At 33.5% G+C, this 19,687-nt stretch overlaps 1 protein-coding gene across 8 annotated transcripts in view; it reads right to left on the bottom strand.

The window, feature by feature from the left end:
• Window positions 1-19,687, bottom strand: part of NBEA (neurobeachin) — a 355,903-nt gene that overhangs the window by 332,880 nt on the left and 3,336 nt on the right. For all 8 annotated transcript variants that reach the window (XM_087966360.1, XM_087966362.1, XM_087966361.1 and 5 more), the window contains exon 2: window positions 1,786-2,017. In XM_087966360.1, coding sequence (XP_087822486.1) covers window positions 1,786-2,017 — 232 coding nt within the window. The remainder of the gene's footprint in view (window positions 1-1,785; window positions 2,018-19,687) is intronic.

Raw genomic sequence — 19,687 nt, 5'->3', positions numbered from 1 at the left:
TCAAGAACTACCTCTGATAAATTTTCTAAGCTGAAGATCTCCAGACTGATGATCAATGTCTGGTACTGCAAAAAAATTTATAGACTACCAGATATTCTCCAAAACAAACATACAATTGTTTTAATAGGTGTATATAAAGAAAGTTGAAGACATAATAGTTGGAAATTTTAATCAATCATTGGATACTTTTTGAAAACTTAATACTCCATCCTCCAAATAATATTCTTAAATTCATAACATTTTCCAGGAGTTATTTCTTAATTTAACTGAGTGAATATTGAGCATTATCTGACTTCTTAACAATTTATTTCTTCTCCACTGAAAAAAAATCACAACTGGATTATTTCCTGGTATCTCATTCTGTATATTTAAAACATGTGAGGGAAATACTTTAATTTCAGACCATGGAACTATAAAGTTTACTGCTTTATTAGTAATAACAATCTAAATATACACCTTGTCCTTGTATATAACTTTGAATGATAAAATTATTAGAGAGTTGGAACAGAAAATGGCATAGGATTTTCTTTTTCATATTAAAAGGGGCTTAGTTATATATCTTGTCTTCACTTTTGAACAGCATTATCACATTTACTCAGTTATATATGTTCCTCATATTAAGGAAGTTAAAATTGGCTAAAATTAATTTTTACTGTTTAAGCCAGTCATCCATTTGGATCCTTGTTCTTTACAAACCTTAAGCTTAATAATAAACTTTATGCTTCTAAGATGGATTTTTATTATTGCATTACATATAGCAATGATACTGAAAAAATGGAGAGAAGTCCAGTACATTATTGGCCTTCATACTTCAGAATTACACAATGTAATATTTAGCAACTTTTGGGGATAACGTTGGAATAAGTATGCAGAGTACAGACTCAGGCATCAAGTACATTTTATTCTAAACACCACAGTATCAATTCTTCATTTACAGAAGTTGAGAATCTCACATATTTAATTCATATTTTTGATTTAACTCTATATAGGCAAATCCCAATACTTACAGCTATCCCATAAGTCAAAGTAAGTAAGATTGGGTGATAATAGGTCATATTAATAATCTAGAACAACATAATGACTACTTCATGTTCGCATGAGAATTTCCAGGAAGCTTTCTCATCTGGTACTATGAAAATATCTCCCAAGGCAATGAAAAAAAATGCAACAGATGCTCTAAAACTTCTTTTAGGATTTACAGTCGGATAAATGGAGAGATTTACACCAAGATTGATTTATCCTCCTTTTTTAATTTCATTCATTATTTTAAACAACTTTATGACACATAAAATAAATTTGTTTGTGAAGGGCATCTCTAAAGGTTCCCTGAGAAAATTAGTGGCTAACATAGGAATATCAGAGTTCATTTCCTGGGTTCAATTCAAGAATTATTATCAGATCCTTACTGAAATCCTGACAAACATTAAGATACTGTTTCTTAAACATCTGCAGAATTTAAAGTTTGATTTACTTTGTTTACCACCCAGTTCAAATTCACAAATGTTTTCTGAATATACTAAATAAACTGAATACAAACTTTCAAAATTTTATTTTTGAGAGGATTAAAAAAAACATTTAAAAATGGAGTCTGAGAAAGTGGTATCAGCAATAATCATAATCTACTCATATTTCTTTAAAATACTTTGTAATTTCATTAATTACAAAATAGTCTGAACTCTTTTTAATTCCAAACTATTCTCAGATAATATCTTTTAATAATTAATCAGCTCATATACAATGTTAATAAAATGCCTAGATTATGATAATCTATTATATAAATTATACCTGCAATCATATCATCCACAGTACTCATCTTCAATAGCACTTGTTCAATTAAACCAACTTCTGTACTGGTCTGTAAATTCCGGACACTTTTACGAAGGATGGCAGTGAACATACTCCAAATTTCTGCTTGACATGTTACATCACAGTGCTCTAAAAGTTCTGACATGCATGTTATACTTTCTGCATCTTGGATTATAAAGTTCATCTCTAGATCAAATTCTCCACCAACCAACTGAAAATTAAAACAGAAAAAAGAAAATGTTAATTTACTAGATCTTTTCAAGATTCAGGCAAACTCATTTAATTTTTTTTATGTTCATAAACTACTTTGTGATCTATAAAAATGAATGCATATTTAGGGGGTTACCTTTAAGATTTTCTTTATTCACTGTCTTTCTAGAGTTGCAACCTAGATACTTATTTGTAAATAGTCTGATATTAATTAAAATATATGATATATGTGATGGTAAATTAATAGAATAACATCAAATTATATTTTAAAATCACTATGTGTGCATATAATCATAATAGCAATAGCAATAGCACTTCAATTTATATACCGCTTTATAATGCTTTACATCCTTTTCTAAGTGGTTTACAGAGTCAGCATATTGCCCCCAACAATTTGGGTCCTCATTTTACCCACCTCGGAAGGATGGAAGGCTGAGTCAACCTTGAGCCTAGTGAGATTTGAACTGCCAAATTGCAGGCAACTGGCTGCAGCAGTAGCTTGCAGTGCTCACTCTAACCACTGCACCACCGAGGCTTTATACTTGCAAAGGCTAGAAAAATTAAATAAAATTCCATTTTTCTATCACTTTTTTTTTTTTACAAAAGTCTTTGGAAATTTACGTTGAAGGATAAGCCTGTAGAGCCCACCTCTACAGTGGTATGTGGTAAGAAATTCATAGTGATAGTGGGAGCTGAATTTGGTAAGATTTATATGGGGATAGATCAGGCCCAAATCAAAACTGATTGTTTATTAACAGCCACCAAACTTTGACATTATTTATTCACTCAGAGTCTCTTTATATATTATTAGGACCTTCATTAAGAGAACTATAGAGAATGCAATAGAAGCTAGTAACAACACAGTTATTTTTAGAAAACATACGGGATAGGATAAATTCATGTCATCTGCAATACTTCATGTTTCATGTTTTGATTTTAATATTTATTGTTATAGCCAGGAACCCATTCACAGTATGATATATATATGACAGAAATAACATTTTTTTTTTTCATTTCCAGATTCTATCTAAGCCTCTATGTAGACTGAAGTTCAGTAGTCCAACTCTTTAATTTATAAAAAAGGCATTGAGAATAATGAGACATAGGATATAGTTTTCAAGGGCTTACCTCTATTATTAAATAATTAATACATACATACATACATACATACATACATACATACATACATACATACTTACATCCTGAAGCAGTTTTATTAGTTAACTGTCCAGACTGGTTTATGTGCAAATAAAAGTTACCACACAGAATCCATCCATACTGTCACCGAAATAATGGTGTTATGGGCATTTTATAATAGTCTCCAGTGCAGCACACATATTAATAAAATTCATACAGCAAGCTTTCAAGATAATATATATAATAATTTGGGCTAAATGAATCAGTGTTGTACTAATTTTCAAGCATCTTTCACATAGCATCTTTTTAAATCATCTCAAAATCATAAAACACCAGCAACAATAAGATTCCTAAGGTTTGAACTGTTATTTCATTTCACATATAGTTGCTATTATAGTAAATAAAAAAACCACAGTGGGAAATTTGATGTCATTCTATGTTTCACATTTGACCTTCAGCACCAGTCTTGGTCTTTTTAATTTAAAACCTTTTAATTCCAAACCTTTTCCTCTCCATGAAAAACTATATCCCCCAAATTAATATCAGTTCCTAAATGGAACAGAAACCAGTATTTTGGGGGAAGTTGGAAATAAATAGTTAGCTCTACTTTCTTTGCTATTTATGTGTTGAGCCTTTTCCTCTCTTAACTGAAATTCCTCAGTTTACAAGACATTTAGACGCACCTTTAATAGTATTTGCAAATGGACTTGGTCATAAGTATTCATTAGCTCAATTAGACTCGAGCAAAACAACAAAGTACAAGCAAAACTTTGGCAGGTCACAGTTTTTCATCAGTTGCAAAATATAAACTGTAATTGTGAAAGACAGTACATTGGGGAAAAAATTGAAAGGAGACCTGAAACAGAATAATTTAACAAAATAACCAGGCATAACCATTGTTTTCTCAGTATCAGTGTAATAAGAAAACTAGGTCTCTGTTCCTAAAAAATATTGTTAAACCTGAATTCTAGTTCAACATTCTCACAGTGAAGTCAGTATTTCTTATTATCTTTTATTCAACAATGTCATTTTAAGAGTATCCTAGATGACTGAAATGTTGTTGGTTTTGGATATTATTTTTGATGTATAATTTTTATTGATTTATCCTTCTAAGAGACACTGCCAAGTTTATCTAATGCAGAGTGTCATGGGCATTGCCAATAATTAATGGCATATACAACACTAGAGAAGAAACAAGTATACGTTTCCTTGAAATTATGATTGATGTTATAGATCCTGTGGCAGTGTTTACACAATATATTTAAAAGTAGTTGACATCTGGATTTGCCACAGACTTTGACTTCTGTTTCTATTTGCCTGTGGCGTGATATAGCAATAGCAATAGCACTTAGTCTTAGACTATAATAGAATATCACACATATTACTATAGTTCAGATTAAATTCAAATGTATTATGAGAATTTATAGCCAATCATGGACAATGTTTTCCTTTCTCAAGTTCCATATGGAACTTCCATATTGCATACAGATGCAACTTCATACAACTGTTAACCACTAACAATAGATCACCACAAAACTAGCTGAATTACTTCTTCATGAAAAATTTGAAATTATCAATGTAAACAACAAGTTTTTAAATTTTTATTATTACTATTGTTGATGTTTTAATCTGTTCCTACTTCTACTCTACCATAAGTTTTCTTCTTATGAAAAATAGAATATCAGTGCTGCAGGAAGTAAGCATTTTCTTTCTCCCTAATTGCTAGGTATAATCTGAAAACAACAATTCCAATCACCAGAAAATGCATTCAGTCAATTTAGTACTGAATTTTTATTGCACACTGCAGGAATCAAGGTAATAAAGGGGTCAGCCGCATTCAGGGATGCTGCCAACTGTCTCACCAATGCACTTGGGGAAATTTTCTGGATGTTTTTTTCTCTGTCATATTTATTCAACTTCTTTGGAGTTAATTACTTTTATCAGCTTCTCCTCATATTTGGCTGACTTCTGTCCAATTTTCAAATATTTAACATGACAACTAACAAATGCAAATTAACATGATTCTGATCCATTTTACATACTTTCCAAATATGCACCAAAGACAAATTCCTTGTGTGTCCAATCATACTTGGCCAATAAAGAATTCTATTCTATTCTATTCTATTCTATTCTATTCTATTCTATTCTATTCTATTGAGGAAAACAAGACATCAGCTATAACTGTTATGCTCTACTCCCAGCTACTAATCTATTCATTTGATATGCACATTTTGGTACTGTACACTATGAAATACCTCAGTTACTGTATTAGTATAACACAGTATAGGAGGTGTGGTGGCTCAGTGATTAGAATGCAGAATGTCAGGAAAATTCTGCCGACTGCCAGCAGTTCGATTTGCACCAGTCAAGGTTGACTCATCCTTCCATCCTTCCAAGGTCAGTTAAATGAGGATCCAGATTGTTGGGGGGAATATGCCACCTAGAGAGGGCTATAAAGCACTGTGAAGCAATATATAAGTCTAAGTGCTATTGCTATCATCTTTCAGCCAAAGACAATTTTTTTACTTGTATTTGTGATCTATTTTCATATGATATTTTACTATGTTTTTTTCCTTTGTTGTTATCCACCTAGACTTACGAGTTGAATATGGGTGGCCATAAGTAACAAAATAAATATAGAACTATGATTATAGTAAAAATAACCCACTACAAACTATCAACACAAACTCTAGTTACAATACCCTTCCTTAATCATATTTAAGGATTCTAGAATAATAAATTTACTAAAGAAAGAAAAAATATATATCTGAAGAAGTAAACATACATATATCTTGGCCAATGGATCTCAATGGAAGATGATACAATAAAGGAAATTGAATGGCCTATTAAATGAGGTTGGCAGTCATTTGGCAAGCTAAGTGTATTTTCAAGAACAACCTCCCTCCCCCGAAAAGAAAAGTTTTCGATCAGTATGTGGTACTTGCTCTAACATATGCCAGTGAAACATGACACTAACCTCACAATCGATACAAAAGCTACGAGTGATGTAAAGATACATGCTTGGCATTACAAGACAAGATAGAAGGACCTGCACATGGATTAGAGAACAAACGAAAATATACAGTATTATCAAGAGAGTACACGAATTAAAATGGAAATGGACTAATCACATAGCAAGAAAAACTGATAGCAGGTGGACCAAGGCCATCATGGAATGGATCCCACTAGATAAAAAGCATCCACAAGAGAGACCTAAAACAAGACGGATCGACAACATCAACAAGAATTGCAGGCCCAATTGGCAAAAGAAAGCTAAAGATCTTATAGGTTGGAAACATGCAGAAGAGGCCTTCATCCTGCAGTGGATAGTCGATGGCTAAAATGAGGATGATAGTGATGATTTAAGGATTCACTACCTCCAAATTCATTAATGTGTCATATGAACCAGGTAAAATATTACATTCCTCTTGATTAATCTACCAAGCAGCCAACATGCCAGTTAGAGAAATAAAGACCAAAAATGAATAGAATCATCTTCCCTTCCTTTTTATCCAACAAATAGGAGAAAAATTTTACTTGAAGAGGAAGTAGGAACATTTAATCATAATGAAAAAGTGAAAGAAATGTATATCAAATATATACAAATGACATAAAATTAGATGATTTGTTTAACAGAACACAAAAATAAAATCAAAACTCTCTTTCAAAGAGCGAAGAAATGAACAAGGATCAGATATCTATAACTTGAATACTAATTAATAGAGAAGTTTTACTTGAAGAAGTGGAAGTAGGTACATTTAATCACAATGAAAAAGTCAAAGGAATGTATATCAAATATATACAAATGACAAAATTAAATGGGATGTTTAACAGAACACAAAAATAAAATCAAAACTATCTTGATAGGTTAGAGAAATGGGCTCAAAGTAACAACATGAAATTTAACAGAGTAAGACAAAAGTTCTCAGTTTCAAAAACAAAAATAAAATGAACAGAAAAATCAAATAAATAGATGGACAATCTCTGCATACAATATTATTTATAAAAAATATATTGAATAAATACTTGATTGAAAACTAAGTACAAATTAACAAAATGATGTAACTGCAAATATAGTAAATGTCATTAAGACTATATCAACAGAACCATAATTTCAAACTCACAAACGCATTCCCCTTTATTTTGCTTTGATGAGACCCCCATTTCAAGTAATATATTTAGTTTTGACCCCCACACTAAAAAGAATTCAAAGCAACTCATAAAGTTTCAGAGATAATAGAAAATGTTCTACAAAGAGAGACCAGAAGAGCTAAATTTGATTAACTATTATATGAGGAAAAACAACTGGGATAGAGTTATGACAGCATTCTTCAAAAAAGAGAAAAATAATCTTACAGAAGGTCAAGATCTGATCTGAGGGAAGCCTCTGCAGCCTTGGGAGGCCAAAATATAGGCCTTCTAAAAATACCTGAAGTGCCCGTTTTCAGCCTCCGGAGGGCCTCTGGAGTGTAGGGGATGCCATTTTTGCCCTCCCGAAGGCTCGAGGGAAGCCTCTGGAGCCTGAAAACATTTCGGTACTTCCAATATTTCCAGAAGGCCCATTTTTCGGCCTCCCGAGGCTGCAGAGGCTTCCCTTGAGCCTCTAGGAGAGTGAAAACAGCCTCCCCCGGACTCCAGAGGCTCTCCGGAGGCTGAAAATGTGCACTTCCGGTATTTCCGGAAGGCCATTTTTTTGGCTTCACGAGGCTGCAGAGGCTTCCCTTGAGCTTCTGGGAAGGCAAAATCAGTCTCAAATGGGCCGAAAATCAGCTGGGAGGCACACGCATGTGCAGTGCAGGTAAGTTTTACCAGAATTTACTGATATGTTAGTTACTCTAGGAACTAGGACCATAAAAGGAAATTTGTAAATAAGGGCAGGGGGAGATAGAATTAAAGTAGTGGGAAATGTAATCGGGGAGGAGATAATGTATTCATTTTAGACACTTTTGATAGGTTGTGACATCATTTCTACTATAGTAGTAATAGTAGTAACTGTGAGAGGGATCTCGGAATCCTAGTGGACAACCACTTAAATATGAGCCAGCAGTGTGCAGCAGTTACCAAAAAAGCCAACACAGTTCTAGGCTGCATAAACAGAGGGATAGATCATGTGAAGTGTAATACCCCTTTATAATGCCTTGGTAAGGCCACACTTGGAATACTGCATTCAGTTTTGGTTGCCACTATGTAAAAAAGATGTTGACACTCTAGAAAGAGTGCAGAGAAGAGCAACAAAGATGATTAGGGGACTAGAGGCTAAAACATATGAAAAACGGTTGCAGGAACTGGGTATGTCTAGTTTAATGAAAAAAGGACTAGGGGAAACATGATAGCAGTGCTCCAATATCTCAGGGGCTGCCACAAAGAAGAGGGAGTCAAGCTATTCTCCAAAGCATCTGAAGGCAGAAGCAATGGGTGGAAACCAATCAACTTAGAACTAAGGAGAAATTTCCTGACAGTTAGAACAATTAATCAGTGGAACAATTTGCCTCCAGAGTTGTGAATGCTACAACACCTGAGATTTTTTTAAAAATGTTGGATAACCATTTGTCTGAAGTGTTGTAAGGTTTCCTGCCTAGTAGGGGGTTGGATTAGAAGACCTCCAAGATCCTTTCCAACTCTATTATTCTATTCTATTCTAGTCTAGTCTACTAAGACAATGAAAAAGAGGTGGGAGGTAAATTTGTAAAAGTACTACAAAATATAAGGCAAATGTATTGATGATTTAGGGTATGTCCGCTGTATCTACCTGTGCGTGGTCCACCCGCTTTGCAAAGTGAAGAATAAAATTACCATTGTTTTTTCTCTTGGAAGTTTTGGCTGGCGATTGTTTATTTCCAAATTAGACAATGAATCCCAAACCACTGAGTTTCCATATGGGAAAACATTGGAAATCTTCCTCCCTCTTCCTTCCTCTCCTTCTGTCCTTTTTTCCCTCCTTCCCTCCCTCCCTTTTTCTTTCTTTCTTTCTTTCTTTCTTTCTTTCTTTCTTTCTTTCTTTCTTTCTTTCTTTCTTTCTTTCTTTCTTTCTTCCTTTCTCACTATTTCCTCATATTCCTTCCCTCCCCCTTCCATCTTTCCTGTCTTCTTTCCTACAATTCCCGCCACCTTCATCATTTAGTCGTGAGAAGCTTTTCAAGGAAAAAGTCAATAAGACAGCATACAGGAAGTTGCACGTCCAAGGCCAGGAGATAGGTAAGTGGTTTGTACTGATTGGGGAGAAAGCAGGGGCGATTGCAAAGGGTATATGAATGTACATGAGACATGTCACATGGGTCAGGAATGATATCCAGGGGAGTATGTGTAGGCAGTGTAGGTTGGGATATGTGGGGGTTACAAGAAGGTATGAAAGTTGCCGCATGAGTCAAGGACAATGTAGGGTGGTATAAGACAGAAAAGGTGCCTGGGGGTGCACAAGAGATGCCACATGAATCAGGAAAAGTATGCAGGGGACAGCATTAGTCAGGCAGACATGTGGGGGTATGCAAGAAGTAATGCATAAGTCAAAGAGGGTATGCCAGAAGAACAATACAGGGTAGGAAAAGTGTACAGGAAGCAGTGTGAAGGGTAAACAGAATATTTTCCTCTTGTTCCTCCCTCCCTCTCTCCCTTCCTCCCTCCCTTCCTTCCTTCCTTCCCTTCCTTCCCTATTCTCTTCCCAGTAGGCAAGTAAGTGGGGGTGATCTCTGCACCTCTTCACTGAATTCTCCTCTCCTTGGGACTTTCATCACTGGACTTTCTGGAAGCTGCACAAGAGAGCCTTGCTCTCATGGGTATCCTGGAGCCTCATAAAATCGTGCGAGAATGTTCATGTGATTCTTCAGTGCCTCAAAGGCTGCATGAGAGCAAGGACTTCTCTCACAATTTTCAGCAGGTCTAGAGGCCTGGTGTGTCAATAAAAAATTATGATGTGTCACCTGTGACATGCATGTCATAGGTTTGCTATCACTGTTTTAAGGGTTACACTTCAATTGACTTCTATTTCTGAAAACTGAAAGACTGCTCAGACTGAGACAAATTTCTCTACTTTTTCTTATATTAGTATAGTATATACTAATTAGAATAGTATAAGAAAAACTACAATGTTCTGATGCAGTCTGCCTATTATTATTTATCTATTAAATATTTAGAAAATATTTGGGGTTGATATAAGACAGAAACATATGTGCACCCTGTTCTACTTGCTCAGTATTTTAAAAGAACACAGTTCCTTGGGCTTTTTAAAGTATCTTCAAAAATTTTCATTTTTAGCACAAACTGTCAAAGTGTTTATTTTTTTTCCTGAATCTTCACATTTCTAATTCATTTATCAGAGGACAATTACAAGCTAAAAACACTGCATTTGTCCTGGAAACTTTGAGCAAATGGATGTTAAACTTCAAACATACCAATCACTGTGAATGTGGGACTAGTATTTATAGTATTGTAGGCTGCCTCTACCTTGGGGAATTTCTGCTTTTGCAATGTTGGTATCAATTATCAAAATTACTACAGAATAGTGGCTAAACATTACACAGTTTGTACTGAGGCTATTTTTGCGGCAGCATGTTGAATAAGAAAATTTCTTTGGTGTTTTGCAGAATATGTCAAGCAAGTGTTTAATGTAAAAATATTCCACTATATTAATAGAAGCATGGAAATAAGAAAAGGAAAGAACTGTTAAAAACTGTTTAGGTTTCTGCTTTTGTTTAAGCAAATAATGATTGAAATCCCATAGGTGATGATGCAACTCTCTTGAGATGTCTGAGATCAGATGATATTAAGAAACTAACAGGAACTATTAACATGTAATAATATGATTTTATATAACAATTAACAAACTTTTGCGTATAGAATAGATTGCAAGTAACAACTGGGGAAGACTAAAAATTAATTTAGTTAAAAAGATAAATTAAAAAGGCATGACAAGCAGAGTTTTGTCTTCTCCCGTATATAACAGTGCAATGTCCAAAAATCCCAGGACCCTCTAATCCTGCAGTCCCTCAATTATTTAACAGTGAAAAAATTCAAGAGATATAAAAAAATGAAGTTCAAATTATAAATGTTAAACGATATTAAAATTTGTTATCATCAACATAAAATGGGGATATTTTTAGCATTCAATGTATTTTTATCTACAAGGACAAACTATAATATTTCTAATTCACTAATCCAAGAAACACTGTTATCAATCTGATATGGCAAGATTTCATATATTTTAATGTCCAACATATTCATGTTATTTTATTTTTAAAGTAACATACAGTATTTTCAAATGTATGTAGTTATATAATTGACTGTACAAAACCATCAATAAACAGAATTAGAATGAGTATTGTAAGAGTTATAATTGCAAAGAAGTCAGTACTACCATTTTCTGTTTTTACACAGCACCTAGTACTGTTGTAAAGATTTCTAAAGATGTTGACGTTATCGTTTAGGGATAGTATACAGTATGTTTGTGGTATGTGGTATGTACAATAATGAGTTTCTATTGACAGAGTCAAATGTGCTCAGTATGGACTACGTCTGCCATAAACACAACAACCAAGAACAAATTATTTAATGCCATTGTCATACCAACTTCCAACTATGCTAGTGATCTATACCTAAAGGTAATGAATCCAGCCTGGCTAAAGTGAAGGTCTTAATAAATTTCAAAATCATGATTCTGAATGATAAATAAGCTGGAGGGATATAATGGACTGTGACATCTTGCTTAAATTCGTTTGGAGATTTACATCCCATATTGTTGTTTGAGGGCAGTTCTAGAATTGTCAAAACCTAATGAATGCAAACTTTCCATAGAAAAAGCTAGTAAATTAAATTAGGTCTTTTTAAAGCCATGAATACTTAAAATGAACTATACTAATGGGTCAAAAGTATAGGAAGTAAGACAAACATAAGCCAAATTGTTATAAAAAGAAACCATAGTCTAGCATAGAATGAGACTATACCTGCCTCTATACATGAAAGCATTTTTTATATTTTGTAGAATCATCAGTATTGATCTTATAAGATTTTGAGTAGTTTCAAACTTTGCAGAAAAGTACATTTGAAGGTATGAAACCTGCCTTAGCCTGGAAAACCCTGCAGGCTGCAGGGATATACTATCTTCTAATTCTCATTCATATAATTTATAATTACAAGACAGAGTCTGAATAAAATCCTATGGTACTTCATTCAACACTTCCCTATACAGTAGAACCTCGGGTCACAAAAGCTTGTGACCATGACCAAATCAGGTGCCGACCCAAAAATCCGCTAAAAGTTTCATTGTGGTCGTGAACACATCCACGGGTAGCGATCAAAAACAGCCATGGCAATTTCCCATGCGGCACCTTAATTTTTTTTTTGTACGCACATGCGCAGTCAGTCTTGCTTCCGGTCACCACCAAATCGGGTTGTGACCGAAGTCCTGGAACAGATTACGGTCGTGACCAGAGGTTCCACTGTAGTTTGATGTGGAAGCACTGACATACACTTGGTGAATCTGTTCATCCTTTCTAAAAATTCTATAGCAGCAATATGGCAACATCTAAGCTTTTAAGATGGTGTCGGCAGTAGCGGCAGCGTGAGGAGCTCCGGCGGGCACGGGCAGTACCAGGCGACAAGCCCGCAAATCCCTGCAGGTCCAGCCGGCGAGGTGGAAAGCCTAACGCCCGAGACTTGCCAGAAAGCCAGAAAAGAGCTCCATTCCTCAGTAAACGCTCAATTGAAAACTACTCGGAGATTTCCGATTCCTCCCATCATTGACCAGCACGCCAGAAAAGAGCTCATTCCTCGGTAAGCGCTAAATTCAAAAGCGCTCTATTCAAAAGAGCTCAACGATCTGCGACTTGACCCATCCTTACTAGAAAGTAAGGCAGTGAGACAGTGAGATTCATCCCATCCTTGCATTCATTCAGTTCAATAGAGATTGTCTTAGAATATGCGTAAGATTGTAATTCAGATGAGTATAAAGTACACAAATCACATTTTGATATATTATTAAGGAGTAAATGTGTGTTTTCAGACTCCAATATATAATTAAAATATGTGCAGCTTTGATTAAATATTACAAATATTACAAATTATATATGCATAAATCACCAATTCAAGCTCAGAATCTAAATGTTAATGTCTTCTCCTTACCAACATTTTATCTTGAAAAATTATAAACATTTTTATGATTTTAAACCAATTAAGTGTACACTACAATTGTAATAGGAATTTAAACTACTATTTTAAACAATATACAAAACTCCATACTTCCTTAAGAAATTAAGGAAGATTCCTATATCAACTAAAAACTACAGGATGAGTTTACATAGACAATATAATTATCCAAATGGGAATTTGTCAAGGAAAGCCACATAACCATCAATAATGTTTTAAAGTATCTTGAGATTTAATTAGCACAAGTGTTTAAAAAAAAAGGAAGGAAGAGAAAGAGAGTATGTCCTCTAGAAGAGCTTCCCCGTATGTTATGAAAAGGCTTATAACAGAAGTATGGCAGGCTGAGAAACTAGTCTATCTGTAGCATACATTAAAATAGGTTTAATCAAGGTACTGTATTATTTTTTATGATTATAATTATAATTGTTTTTTTCTCCCTATATTGATTTTAATATACACCTGTTATAACATGAAATTGGTGATTTAAGAGGTTTTAGAAAGTTTTATTTCTTTACTTATGTGTTAATAAATTAACTTTTGAACTATGTAGTGTTCCAGCTCATTAATTTAATCACAGAATTCAAAGATAACCATTAAAAGTTTAACCCAGTCTCATCTTCAAAATCTTGTTCTGAATTCCAAGTCAGATGTGAAAAAATGCAGTTTCAAAAGTTGTTTAAATAATAAAATTGTTTAAATAATAAAATTTATATAACTAGTACTGGAGAGAATTATTTGTATAAGAGCAAATGCACATGCATCTCTCTATCTACTTTCAAGATATATTGCATACCAATTACAAACAATTTCATAGGAAAATATCTCAGGCATAAAAAGAGAATATAGCTACGGTAATGGAAGGGTTTTTGTTTCTGGTTTTGTGGTTGGTTTTTACTTTCACTTTCTAGTAACTTTTGTGACTACCTAGACATTTCCCTGAAGTTTTCTTGACAAGGTTTCCAGAAACAGTTTGCCACTGTCTCCTTCTTAGGGTTGATAGTAATATATCAGTTACAACAAAAGTAATATACACCATTCCTGAAAGCAATTCCTGAAAACTAAAGAATACTAGTTATGTTAATGTAACTTTTATGTCATTTTTTAATATGATATGAAAAGTACATGTTTGTATGTATAATGAATGTGAAATAACAGGAGACACTGCCGTACAACATATGCTGGAGGAGAAAAAAATAAAACATAATGTATTCTAACTTGGAACATTCTGTGCCTTGTTCTCTATCAACTTTTTTTTTCTAATTATGCATAAAAATTCAATATGTGATACATGGGATTTATTAACCTATACAACTCTAGCTCAGACAATTGCATTTAATTAATAGGACATAATTTGATTTATTGACATGCTTAGCATTTATCAAAACAACATTTATCTTCAAAATTTAATTCTGATCTTAGAACCATTCAATACAATTTTCCTTAAATCAAAAAATCAATAATCAACAATTTTAAAAAACCATCATTACACCAATAAGTTAGTATCAAATATATGTTAGGGAAAAATTATAAACAAATAGTTTAATCAAAGTTATTTAACATATACAAAGTATTTTTGTTTCAGTGTTCATGTACACATTCACCAGTCAAAGTCAAGAACTTCCCTAACTGTCATTAAGGCATACGTTTTATACTGTATATAAACAATTACACCTCCACTTCCTTGACCTATACTTTGTTTTAATAAATAAGACCAGGAGTGATAGGTCTTACACTTCAACACATTAAAAACATTAATTCTAAACTAAGGAAGTAATATCATGAACTTATGGCAAAAATATTACGTAAAATATTTCTATGATATTTCTGTTCAAACCATTTCCAGCTAGTATTAACACCAGGTGAGGACCAGTTAATAGAATAAAAAAGAGAATGCCAAGCCAGCAAAGAGGAATTATCATATTTAAAACATACGATAATCTAAAAGTTCCAAATCCATGGGGGAACAATTAACTCCAAAGATTCCAGATTTTGACAATGCTCCTGCATTAGGTTTTTCAAGAATCTGTTTAAGAGTACTAAAACGTTATTAAGGCATGATCTATATTTATAGATAAATATAAGTTGAGCTGGAAGAAAGTGAGGAAACTGAAACGTCTCTATAGTCCTGCTGTCATGCAATTAGCATTTTGTCTTGTGATTATTATAAGGATATAAATTTATGTGTACAAAATAAAAAGAGCTTAATATACAAAATGTCCTCAATTTGTGCCATTATTATATTTGACTTCAGACATGAGTTTGTGATAACGGGCTTAAAAGGAATATCTTGGAGCCCATTTTTAACTTAGGACATCTAAATATATTCACCATACATGGTATGGCAGACTTTTCTTTTTCTGTCATGTTCCAATCTCATTCTCTCCTGTGTTTACTTTCAGAGGCTTCAATATCTGTGGTAGTCCTATAAGAGTATATACTCCTTTTGGTGATATTCCATGTACACTTTTTAAAAATTTGGCTAGGCTAATCAGTCAGGAACTTCCTTCTCCTAGCAATTGTACTGCTGTTTCCTTGTTCTATCGTATTAATTAACAGAGGTGTGCAATGCAGTACGTTCCCTGCAGCTGCCACATGATCCTGTTTTATGAGGTACTGTATCTTATTCACATACATTTTAAAGCACCTTCTCAAATCAAGTGCAAAGCGTAACACAGTTCTATTAGACAATCTAGTATTCAAGTCTAGTATTCTGACAATTATTTACTTTATGATTAGTAGAATTGTATTTATATAATCTGGCCTTTTGAATTATCAAAATTTTTAAATTGGTTTTATATTTATTGCATGCTGCTCTGTAAAAATGTGACCTGTAAATGTACAAAAACCTAGTAACATGCGAGCAATATGACTTGTAAAAAACCTTGGATTGATTAGCCACTTATCAGATTGACATTATCACTTATTTTATCTATATATTAACAATCTCTAAGATCTAAGTTAACAAAAATATCTGAGCTAATTTATATTTACCAAAAATCTGGGCCCAAGGGCTCCAAATCATTACAAGTAATCCTCATTTAGCAACCACTATACTCAGCCATTAAGCAAAGCAGTCAGTAAGTGAAACCATGACTATGCTTATATTCTTCCTTCAGCTTCCCTTTGCTTTACAGCAGGGGTGTCAAAGTCAAGTTTCACTGAGGGCCACCATGGTTTTGCTTGACCTCAGGAGCAGGGGGTGTGGGCAGGGGGCATGACCAGCTCAACATCATTCATCAAGGCTGTTTTCAGCCATGACAACCTTCTGCAGCACTCTGTCAGCGAAAACAGAGCTCAGAGATGCTCCATTTTCACTCCCAAGCTCTGTTTCCACTGGTAGAAGCACCGCAGGCCAATCCTTCACTGTTTTGGGGGGGCACAGGCCAGATCTAAGTCCCCCGCAGGCCTTGAGTTTGACATTCCTGAGTTTGACACCACTGTTTTACAGACTTGTGTAGATCACAAATGCAAGAATTTGCCACAAAGTTACTTCTTTGTCAATATCATAACTATGAATGGTTGCTGCACAGCAGTCACTAAATCACTACTGTATTTAAAACTGATGCCCATCCATAATTACAATTAAAAGCAATTTTATTAAAAGCAATCAAATTGCCTTTAATTATTTCATTAATATTTCACCTAGAATTATAAGCTGTATATACAGTTCATTCAGGTTTCTTCTCTCTACATAATACAGTATTTGAACTAGTTTCTGCAGTTGTTGCAGCTGCCTGACATTTCAACCTGATTGTAAACAATCATGAACTGATATTCTATCCATTATATTTGGACTGTGCTATTTCTAACTCTCTAGAAATTACAAATCTTCTGCAATTGCCAAATTGGCTAGGATTAATAAGAATCTATTTAACAAAACATGGATGGTCACATCTCTGAACTTACAATATATTGATCTGTATATTAAATTATTACTTTTATTATTGTTTAGATGGTGGGGTGATAGAGATGATTATTAAAACAACTCTAGGAGTTTTTATATAAAAGAAATTTTCACACAAGTAGTAAAATCCTTCATTATGTTTTACAAACAAACAATAAAAACTTTTTTGTATAAAAGTTTAGAAACTCTGTGTTTGTCTTTCATGTTTATCCTTGTTATTTCATTTAAAGTAAATATAATATTCTGATTATATTTTCCCAGAATATCTATTACAAGACCTAAGTATGAAATTTGTTCCATACTTTGCATTTTCACCTGCAACTCAGCAATACCTGCTAGAACAAAAACTATACTACATGAAACACAGATAGTCCTAAACTTACAACTATAATTGGGACTGGAAAATTGTCATTAAACAATGTGGTCACTAAGTGAGCTATCATGTTACTCCATCTGATTTTACCACCTTTTTTGCCTATGCAGTTGTTAAGCAAGACATCACACAATCACGATTTGCAACCTTCTCTGTCAGCTTCCCCATTGACTTTGCTTGTTGGAAGCAAGTGAAGAAGATCACAAATAGAGATCATGTGACCCCCAGGACACTTGCAACCTTTTAAGTACATGCTTGTTGCCAAGTGAAAAAATTGCAGTCACATAACTGCAGGAACAATGCAATGGTCCTAAATGCAAGGTAGTAAGTAACTTTGTTTAATGTTGTCATATTGTAATTTCAGTCACCAAATAGTCATAAATCAAGGACTACTTGTACTGATCACCTGCATATAATCTGCAATGAAATAATAAAATATCAACAATAAGTAATTAGCCAAACAGCTTAACATTTTTAAAAATGTGTTTATTCCATAAGTTTTTCCCACTGCAAGTACAAATTTGGTTATATAAACCTTCAAAGTAGATATTTAAATTGAAAATTACTCAATTAAATCTCTGGATCTAATCAATGTTTCACATCAGATCAATGAATCATTAAATCAAATTGTATCTACAAATTTATCAACTTTGCAAATCAAAGTGAATTTACATCAATTCAATGATTTTTTTTCCAGTTTAATAGAGAATTTTCTATAATACTGTACATGAAAATTGATTTGTTAAAAAGTATTTAATGACAGTAAACCATTTGTTTTCTTTGATTGGTCATTTTAACATTAATCAAAACACTACCTTTTATTTTAAGAAGAAATTGAATATTTCATTTTAAAGAGGCTATTGAATCTTATTCTTATGAACATATGCGTATATTATATAGGAGTTTGTCACTTGTAATTTGTATTCTGTATTTCAGTTCTTGAGAGATATTTTCACAAAGAGCAATTTAAGATGGTTTAAATGTACCATCTAAAATCCCATAATATAACTAAATCACATTATAATTATTCACTTTTTACATTACAATTTAAATGGCAGGAAATTCACATATTCTGACTCCCAGCCTTTTCCAAACAACCCTGTGAGGTGGGTTGGGCTAAGAGTGACTGGTCCAAGGTTACCTAGCTAGCTAGCATAGCTGAGGCAGGTCTGAATCAATCTCCCACTTTCTAGCCTGGTGCCTTAACCATTAGAACAAATGGGCTTAAGAAACCTATAGAATGGCTCTTTGTGTAGCTGGAGAAATACCAATATAGAGGAAAGCATATGTAGCTCAAAGTTGAACCATGGAGTCCTCTTTGAGCCTGTTATTTGCTTGCAGACATTTCATTATTCAACTAAACATCCAGCTAAGTAACATCATCAGTGCTGGACCATTTCAAGTTTTCAATTAGAATGCATTCTTCCCGTATATTTTTATATTTATTGAAACATGCTCTCAGCAAGTATTAAGCATAGTTTTTAAAAAGTTAATTCTTTCATAACTAGATCCTGTGCATATTTCAATAACCAATTCTAATGTAAAAACTATCATAGTAGTTTATCACCAAAATCTTTTTTTAAAAAACAAGTGGGACTGAATTCCGCATATGAATATGCAATAGCAGAAGATACCCCAACAAAATTAGTGACAGGTTTATGAATGGATAAAGTGTTATCTGACACATCAACAGGTTCATGGAGGTTTTTATGCTTCTGCAATGGCAAAACAATAAATAAGAATTTCAGAAAATGGATTAAACACTTTATCTCCAGGGCATGATCTGCTTAATGAATGAAAGCTGCTTTATTTTGATAACCTTATTCCACTGCTCTACTGAAATAAATAAGCAGTATCTTTACATAAATGCAACAAACGTAGATACTTAAATAATGATGTTTATTTTAAAAGACACCTTTGAAAACTGAGAAGCAGATGTGAATGTTGAAGAACTGCCAATAGTTTATCTTAGAGTCACAAACCTCATAAAAGCCAACAGAGCTTTAATTTTCACTCATCCATAAACTATAAATGTTAAATATCCCATTTCTAACTGTGTTAACAGCACTGTCACTCTGTAAGACTAGATAACATTTACTAAAAATCAAGACAATATGAGA

The sequence above is a fragment of the Notechis scutatus genome, chromosome 5 (genome assembly GCF_049901735.1).
Source record: "Notechis scutatus isolate UNSWTSFEM ecotype Mainland chromosome 5, rNotScu1.2, whole genome shotgun sequence".
NCBI classification, from domain to species: domain Eukaryota; kingdom Metazoa; phylum Chordata; class Lepidosauria; order Squamata; family Elapidae; genus Notechis; species Notechis scutatus.
The sequence above is the reverse complement of the archived record's forward strand: the minus strand, read 5'-3'. Positions and strand labels throughout refer to the sequence as shown.